This window comes from Mirounga angustirostris, unplaced genomic scaffold (genome assembly GCF_029215605.1).
Source record: "Mirounga angustirostris isolate CCGP_5_RB_7025 unplaced genomic scaffold, mMirAng1.0.hap1 SCAF_11, whole genome shotgun sequence".
Classification (NCBI taxonomy): domain Eukaryota; kingdom Metazoa; phylum Chordata; class Mammalia; order Carnivora; family Phocidae; genus Mirounga; species Mirounga angustirostris.
In genome coordinates, this window is record NW_026991719.1 from 97,294,023 (window position 1) to 97,303,213 (window position 9,191).

At 56.1% G+C, this 9,191-nt stretch overlaps 1 protein-coding gene across 6 annotated transcripts in view; it reads right to left on the reverse strand.

Annotated features, from left to right (window-relative positions):
• Positions 1–5,554, reverse strand: part of SEPTIN6 (septin 6) — a 67,229-nt gene extending 61,675 nt beyond the window's left edge. For 4 of the 6 annotated variants that reach the window (XM_045881847.3, XM_064574521.1, XM_045881850.3 and 1 more), the window contains exon 1: positions 5,256–5,551. In XM_045881847.3, coding sequence (XP_045737803.1) covers positions 5,256–5,285 — 30 coding nt within the window. In that variant the 5' untranslated portion in view covers positions 5,286–5,551. Of the gene's footprint in view, positions 1–5,255 lie in introns of all 6 variants that reach the window. The other 2 variants (XM_045881849.3, XM_045881851.3) reach the window with 2 other exon arrangements.
• Between the last annotated feature and the right edge of the window lie 3,637 nt (positions 5,555–9,191).

A 9,191-nucleotide genomic window follows, 5' to 3' on the forward strand; every position in this document is an offset into this window, starting at 1 on the left:
TGTGTCTCGTTGTTTCATCCACTGAGCAGCACTAACACTTTGGACTACGTCCCTTGGTCTCCCTGTACCCATAAAAGAAGAAGACATGAATACTTGTCCAGGAAATATAGATGAAAGCATTTTGAGGCCATTGAAAGAAACATGTTACACTTATCCATGGTATTCTCTTTCCTTTCTTTTCTCTTTCTCTTTCTTGAATGTGGTCTTAAGAATACATGCAACTTGGGGCCCCTGGGTGGCTCAGTTGGTTAAGCGACTGCCTTCGGCTCAGGTCATGATCCCAGAGTCCCGGGATCGAGTCCCGCATCAGGCTCCCTGCTGAGCAGGGAGTCTGCTTCTCCCTCTGACCCTCCTCCCTCTCATGCTCTCTGTCTCTCATTCTCTCTCTCGCAAATAAATAAAATCTTAAAAAAAAAAAAAAAAAGAGTACATGCAACTTAAAAGCCCTTTTCAATTGTTCGGGCTAATACGAAACCATGGCTCTGATAATCCAGACACCCAGGCGAGTCTAGAAATCAGTCTTATTTAGTTTTGGAATACCTTTTTCCAGGGGCTTATCTTCTTATTAGTTTTGCTCAGACTCTTGCAACGGGTTTGTTCCCTTAGGGCACACAAAGGGAGGGGCCGCGCTGGGTAACAAAGCCAGCAATTAACAGAAAATTTACAGCAGAGACTCCACAAGGTAAATGCTATGCACATGACTGCAGATCAAAATCTCATTATCCTATACAGACAAATCGCTCAGCTGTAATGCAGTTTTGTAATAAGAACACTGCTAACACTCAACATTTCCAGGATTTGGGAAATGAAAGGACACGGGGCTGATTCCTGCCTGTCATCTGGAAGCTCTCAGAGGGCATGGTCCTGTGTGTCTTGGCGCCCGCCACCACATCCCCAGCACCTGGCACAGGGCCTGGCAGAATTGGTGCCCAATCAACACACGTTGAAGGAATGAATGAGAATAGAAGTGTGTGAATTAACAAATGAAATGTTCCCAGCCCAGGGGCAGAGTGAGAGCTCACCCATCTTCACACCCACCCCCCTTCTTAGCTGAAGCCCTCAGGAGGCCTTTCCTGTCACCCACCGCCCCCACTGGAGGCTGGATTGGGTTCGCTTATAATGAATTCTTACAGCAGCACTGATCACAATGATAATTATATAGTTATTTAAGTCTGCCTCCACCTACTAGATCGTAAACTCCTCGAGGGAAGGTGCCCGTAAGCATTTGGTGGTGGGGGTGAGGGGACATTGTCGTTCCCCGCCCCCCAACTTTTTCTTTGGAAAAGTCTCAAACACAGAAAAGTTAGAAAATGGTACCATGATCACCAATGGACCCTTGGTTTAGAGTCAATCATTTTTTAATATTTGGGGCCATGTGAATTTTCTTTTTATGTTTAAAGGTTTATTTATTTGAGAGAGTGCACGTGCATGCGAGCAGGGGTGGGGAAAGGGCAGAGGCAGAGAGAGAATCTCAAGCAGACTCCCCGCTAAGCACGGAGGGGGGGCCCCCACCCCAATGCAGGGCTTGATCCCACGACCCTGAGATCACGACCTGAGCTGCAATCAAGAGTCAGCCGCTCAACAGACTGAGCCACCCAGGCGCCCCAGCCATGTAAATTTTCTTCTGTGCTGTATCCTCAGTGGAGGTATGGGTACATACTGGGGTTGTGCTCTCCCTGCTTGGGCTAGAATATTACTTTTAGTGGGAGGTGGTACCGATGGCTGAGGCAGGGAGCTTCCAGGGGAATCGAGGGTAGGTGCCATTTGGTAGCAAGACCCGAATGCAGAGGCAGGCTTCTCCCAGCCTGTAGGCAGTTGCCCTGAGATACCTGCCCCAGACCAACCCCAGGTAGGGCAGATCTTTCTTTTTTTTCTTTAATATAAATTTTTTTTAAAGATTTTATTTATTTGAGAGAGAGAGAGAAAGTGAGAGAGCACGAGAGGGGGCAGGGTCAGAGGGAGAAGCAGACTCCCTGCTGAGCAGGGAGCCCAATGTGGGACTCAATCCTGGGACTCCGGGATCATGACCTGAGCCAAAGGCAGTCGCTTAACCGACTGAGCCAGCCAGCTGCCTGCCCCTCCGCCCCCCTGCAAGATCTTTCATCAGGGAGAAAGACCATTACCTGGCTGCCACCGGAGGAGAACATCACTGTCCACATTGGGATACTGGTTCAAGCCCGAATCAACGAGCCATTCCTTCTATGGGCCAACACTTCAGTCTGGACCCCAAAATGCAACACTGAAAGAAACAGCTCAATGAAAAAGCCAGAAGCAGCAGCCCCTGAGGCCTGGGCTGCGCCTTGCTAGGTGACCTTGGACAAGTCATGTAACCTCAAAGAGTATATATTAATAGCAGCCCAAGCCACCTCACAGGCAGGGACTGGGAGTGGGGACATCCCAAGAATCTTCTATAGTTCTTTAATTATTTCACAGTGTCCACAATCTGTCTCCAACTAGACCATAAGCTTAAAAGCCAGGAACTATGTCTACTAACTTCTTTTTTTTTTGTCAAGTTGGCCAGGGCTAGCCATACTGCTGGACACTTATCAGTCAGAAGTCAGTGAGTGGACACAACGGAGAAATAGTTTTGCCACACAGAATCTTCACAGTGTTCATTCAGATGGGATAGGACTCTATTGAATACACAAGAGCTGAACTTCCAAGCGACACGCATGTCCAAATAAGGGTCCTATCCAACAACTCCATGGCCTGTTCTAAGTCACTAATTATGTTACCTTACTAGCCACGGTGACCTTCAACTGATTCTGGAAAGAATACCCCCCCCACACACACACCAGAGCACTGCTTGGATGGCACCATGTCTCAGAACTCCTCCAAAAGAACTCCTACGCTAGGCACACCTAGGCTGATTCTCCAGGCTTCTCTTCCCAAACCCTGGATGTGTGTTCTTTGGAAGAAACAAGCAGCAACCAGACATCCAAGGTCTCCTGAGTTAATTCCATCTTCCCCTGGTGAATTACAACTTCTTGCAGACACAAAGGATAGCAGAGAGACAAATGACACATAAACAAGAGCTTTACAGACTGGGGGAGGGGGGGCAGGGAGAGTGACGTCAGTTTTCCCAGAAACCATTTATCCTGATAACAAGGTCTCAAGTGCTTGGGCTGCTCTTTGAGCTTCAGAATCTGGCGTACAATTATGTTCTTCATCATACAGTATGGGCAAAGCCAGCCAGAGCAAACTGGAACCATGCAAAGCAAACCAAATGGCCCTAAATCACCCCCACCCCCATCTGCCAAACAAAGGGGACCTCTGGGTTGCCTCAGTCTGCCTGAGGTGAAACACAACCTTCTGGAATGTTCCCCGTTACAACAGCAATCCTAATCCAGGCAAGGGGGACTGGGGACAGAGCAAGGACAGGTCGATGCAAATTAATTAGCTGACAAGAAAAATCATTAGCATCCTTTTTGGTCACTAAAGATGGAGAAAGTATAAGCCAGGAGACTAATCCCTCTACTTAAGCCATGCCATTTCTAAAAATGCAGGTAACAGGGAGCAGAAAAACACTCTGGGAACCTTCAAAATGCCACAGCAATAAATATGACAGTGCCAATCTTAGAAGAGAATTCTCTCAAATTCCATTATCACAGAGCCTGGTCTATTTACTCCTCGCCCTTCCACATCATGACTGCATAAAGAGCTGGTGCTGGGGTCTGCAGGGGTTGGGGAGGTTCAAAAGCAATCACCCTACCCTTCCAGACAGGGACAAGAGGGTGGAATAAATTCATATATATCCTGTAGAGAAAATACTACCAGATTCCAGATTCAGATTTTGAAAACAAAAACAAATCAATTTCAATTACACCAAATACCTAGAGGCTTTTTTTTTTTTTTTTTTTTTGCACCGGAATTGCATGGACTATTTCCCTAAATAAGTAAGCTACAAGGTTTAAAAACTTGTGTGTGTGTGTGTGTGTGTGTGTGCGGTTGGGAGATTTTCATCCAGTACTCTTTGGTGTTATGGAGTTCACCTACCCCTACTTCACTCTCCCTCACCACAGAGTGCGGGTAATTGTGGGCTTCTGAAGACCCCAGATACCCATGGATGAACAGAAAGGCTAGATTGTTACCCCCAAATGGAATCATCCCCTCCCTTTACAACCAAACTTCTGGTCTAAAAAACACCCCAAACAAATATGAAGCCTCAGGTCACTTCGGTGTGATTTCTCTGAACATCCCAGGCTGGAAAACTTCAGTTCTTTAAAAGAAGGTGTTTTTTTGTTTGTTTGTTTTTGTTTTTTCCAGAGTCTGCTGCCAACAAAAAGAGAGACGGCACCGCTTTTGCAAGCCTCACACTAATTTTCCTGAGTCCCCGTAGAAGGAAGCCAGCTCCACAGGTTTTGGCATACAAGCCCAGTTACACTGAACACGCACCCGGGGCGGACCCCCAGAGGCCCGCATAGCCAGAAACATGCCAAAATACGCAGCCGGCCACCTACAGACCAGCGAGCTGCACACACGCACACGCACAAGCACACGCACTCACGGGACCCAGAGGCACCCAGCACAGGCAGAGAGGGGCCGGAACACACGGACACACGCCACGGAGGTGAGCGCCCACAGAGAACCAGGCGGACTCCTCCAGGGTCACAGACAGCCCCGGCGCCGCCGCCCGCCCGGGAGGCACGAGTGCGCGCGCGTGCACTCAGACGCACACGGTGATACACACACACAGACGCAGTCACATATGTAATGCATATGGAGAAACCCTACCCCAGCCAGTCACCTCCCCGCCCCCCCCCCCCACTCACCGCCTCCTGCCCGGGGCTCACCCCAGCCCCGCGCCCCTCTTCCGCAGGAGGCCCGGGTCCCGCGGGGGGAGGGGAGGGGGGACGCTGGGCGCAGGGGCGCGGCCCGACGGCCGGAGGAAGCGAGACCGGGGGGCCTGGGACCCCGAGGGCTCGGCGGCTCGCGCGGCCATTCATTCGGCAACGCCCCGGCGGCGCGGCGGCAGCTGCAGCGAGGGAGGCGGCGGCGCTCACTGCAGCTCTTAGGCAATGCAAGTTCAGCTGCCGGCCCGCAGCCTCCGCCAGCCCCCCCCCCCCCCGCCCGCCACCGGCGCTCTCGGGGACAGGCTGGGGGAGTGAGCCGCTGACCCCGGGAGCAGAAGTCCCGCCGCGCCTTGGCTCCTGGATGCTGTCCGCTGCCCTCGCCGCGGCCGCGGCGCCGGCCGGGTCTCCTCCGCCCTTCCCAGGCCCCCGGCCCCGGCGCCGGCACCCCAGCTCCGCACTCACCACCTGGCGAGCTATATCGGTCGCTGCCATCGCTCCTGCGTCCGCCAGGGCTGCCACGGGTGCCGCCGCAACCGGAGCTACAGCACAAGAAACAGCGGAGCTCCTCCGACAAAGAGAAAGTGTTACACTTCGGGCGCGACCAAGTCCGGTGGGGGGAGGTGCGAGGGAGGGGCCCCCGCGCCGCTGCTCCAACCCCAACCTCCCCTCTATCGCCCACCCCCTCGGAAGTAGGGTACGGGGAGGGGGCGGGTTTCACGCGCCGCTTCCCCCTGCGGCGAGCCCAGTTCCAGTTCTCCCTGCAACCTCAGCTGTAGGCCTTGGCGGAGGGGGGCGGGGGCTCCCCTCGGTGACCACGTCCTCTGCCCCCCCCCCCGCCACTGGGCTCCGTGGTACGTCCCGACCTCCGCTGAATTGTCACACCCCCCTGCTCTCGCCTTACATCCCAGAGTCCCCAGACCCCGGAGGCTGGAAGGGAGCTCCTGCCCCTCCCCCTCCCGCGCACAGCTCGGCGGCTGAGCTCTGCAGTCCTCCTCCCCCTCCTGCCAGCCCCCTGTATCCCCTCTTCCTCTCCACCGAGATCTCAGGGTGCTCGGTTGGGAGCGCCCGCGGCTGGAGACTCGAGACTCCACTACACCTCCTCCCACCCCCCACGGCCCGGGAGTGCTGCTGGGGCCGGGGGTGGGGGGGTGCCGCTGCGGCACCTGCCGCTCCACAGGGGACCTTAGAGAGGGGGCAGTTGGGGGGGAGCCGCACTGCGGCCCCGCAACTGAGCTGTGACGTGCGGAGTCCGAGGCCGGTGGACTCGAGGTCCCCTTCTGCCCTGGGGTTTCCAAACCTCCCATGCTGTGGGCTGTAATTTCGTGGAGCCGAGCTCACCACCGCTGGGTACTTAATACAGACGGAGCCCACGCCTCCTCTCCCCACCGAGCCCTAGAAGCTCAGCGTGTGAGCGGGGGCTCAGACCACGACCCCCTTCTAGTGAGTGCCTGAGTCGCCGGGGAGTCTCAGAGGAGGAGCTTGAGGATGAAGACCCCCAGCTCTGTCGAGCGGGATGTGGGAGTGACGGGGAGCCTCCGGTGGCTCCGTCCCGCCCGGATTTCCCCTTCACCTTCGCTCAGCCCGGGAGAAGGCGGCGGGCGGTGCGCAGTGAGAGCCTCCGAAGGCAGAGGCTGTGCCAGCCTGCTTTCCTTTTCCTCCTGGCCAGCCGCCGCCGCGGGTCCTCTCCCTCGCCCCTCCGCACGTCTCCGCCTCTCCAGCCCTGACGCCCCCCACCCCTCCCGGGGAGTGGCCCCTTGCTAGCTCCCTGGGACTAGCGAACCCCGGCAGACTTGGCGTGCCCGAGGCCCTAGCGGGCGGACACTGCGCTCCACTCCTCGGTAGGGCTGGTGCCCTGGTCTCGGAGAGGCGCCCAGACCCTCGAGTGGAACCCGGGACCGCAGGGGGAGGCAGGCCCACGGGCAAAAGCCGGGACAGCATGGTGGCCCGGATAGGACAGGGGAGATGGCCCCGCAGCGGCCCAAAGGCGGGAGCGGCAGAGAGGGAGGCAGGAGAGAGGAAAGGAGAAAAACAGGAACCAGGGAGAGAGGAGAAGGGCCCCGATGCCGAAGCCCAGGCCTGGGGAGAAGGAGGGAAGGCAGAGAAGTGGGGTGGCCACATATCGTGCTTTCCTGGCACTGGGTTCCACCTGCCGGGACAGTGCTTCTCACACTGTCTCAGGGAGCTCTCTACGTGCGGTGTGCACCTTGAGAACAGGAACTCCGCAAAATGCATCCCCGGTGCCTAGTTCGGGGTCTGGCATCCAGGAAGCGCCCAAGTAAGCGTTTCCTGAGCAAGAGGGCAGGGGATTGGGGTGGGGGAAGGGGTCCAGAAGAAAAAGACACAAGGAGGGGGTAGCAGTCAGGACAGCCGTGACGAGCCAAGTATTGAGGGTGCCCACCGTGCGCCCATCACTGCGGTAGAGACCCAGGAGAGGCCAAAAGAGAAGAGCCTGGCACAATCAGGGACCAGTACAGGGGAGTTCAGGAGGCAGCGCGGGCCCTCGGGGCAGATGGTGATGGCAGCGAAGAGGGGTGGCTGTAGTCTCCGAGGCCCGCCAGGGTGCTGGAGCAGGGCCTGGGGGAGGTGCTGGGCCCTGGATTGGGGTGGCAGCGACGCGCGGGACCAGCGCTGTATATGAGGAACCGCTGTAAGGCTGGGCCCAGACCGGATGGGGGCGGGGAGTCAGAGGTGACTGGCCGCTTCCCTGCTGGGTGTCTGGGAGGGAGACAGGTCTTCCCTGGCAAAGGCTGGGGTGTGGTGGACGGAGAAGGGCCTGAGGTCACTAAATGATCTGGACGTGGGACTTGGGTGGTGGCTGGAGGAGAGGGGTGCATCTGGAAGCCAGAGGCGAGAGCTGATATCCAGAGCGTCGGGGAGTGGAGCCTGGAGGAGGGCCTGGTGCAGCTGGGCTTCCCGGGAATCCTGCCTGCTCTCTGGCGTACTGCCCGCCCCCAACCCCCCTGCCAAGGCCCCCTCCCCGCCCCCCACCGTAGCGCTCCGTGCTGACCAAAGCTCCGTACATTTCAGCCCCCCCAGCGGGTACCTTAGCTTAAAATCCTTGGTGCCCCCGCCCAGGTGACCCACTCTACCCACCTGTCCCTAGGGACCCTCAGAACCTGGGAGGCCCCCTCCTCCAAAAATCTGGACCTCCAGACTGGAACCAAGTATGTAATTCAAGTCTCCTACAACCCTTTGGCCCCTCTAAGACCTGCTGCCTGCTGCAAGCCCTTGCGGGGTTCTGGGCATCCCAGTTTCCGTGGGCTGTAGGTTGGTACTGACGTGTGAGTAGGTGTGCATTTGTGTGTCAGTGGGCGTGTCAGCTACGTGTCCGTGTGTTTCAGCATGTGTCGATGTGTGTGTGTGTTAGCATGTGTTTACTCCTGTGTTTGTGTTTGTTGATGTGTGTCTGCCCGGTGTGTCTGTTTCAGTGTGTGTCTGTGCGTTGATGTGTGTGTGTTGGTATTTGTGTCATTGTGTGTGTGTGTGTCGGTGTATGTCCGCATGGGTGTGTGTATGTCAGAGAGGTTTTAGCTCACTGTGTGCTAGGCTTTACATACCTTGGCCTCACTCAATACAGTGGGCCAATAGCTGAGAGGTGTGGATTCTAATGTTTATTTCTTTTTTTTTTTTTTTTAAGATTTTATTTATTTGACAGAGAGAGACACAGCGAGAGAGGGAACACAAGCAGGGGGAGTGGGAGAGGGAGAAGCAGGCTTCCCGTGGAGCAGGGAGCCCGATGCGGGGCTCCATCCCAGGACCCTGGGATCATGACCTGAGCCGAAGGCAGATGCCCAATGACTGAACCACCCAGGCGCCCCTATAATGTTTATTTCAACAAAGAGGTCTGGAAACTCACTGGGTTGGTGTTTCCCAATCCTTGGTCCCGGATCACCTGCCCAGGCACAGGGCAAGCAGGAAGGCTGAGGCAAGAGGGCTCATGAGGGGTCAGTTTCTTCCTTGAATGTCTGTCCCCCTTGATGAGTGGAGCAAAAGATCCGCTTCATGAAGAGGCATTGTGGACCCTCAGGCGCTGCCCACGGACACAGGCCCATGTTCCATGTGTCCTGGGGGGTCCCTCAGGCCCAGCGCAGTGTCTGGCAGGTGCTCAACCAATGTTTGTTAACAGAGTGAATGAATGAACGGAAGCATTTAAACGTGCTGTTTTCAGTGTTTCCACTGTCCTTGAGGAAGCCAGAGCACGCTGCGATTTCCCAGGGCCAGCAGGTGACTGTCATTAGCATGCTAATGTTGTTTGTAGAACCAGCCTCCCGGGGAGGGGAAGTGGCTACCCCTGCTAGGTGGGAGTGGACCTTAATGGGAGCCAAGCTTTAGAAAGGTCACTCACTGCTGGGGTAGGGGGGTTGCTAAGACTGAATGGGGGAGCGGGGAGGGGAAAGA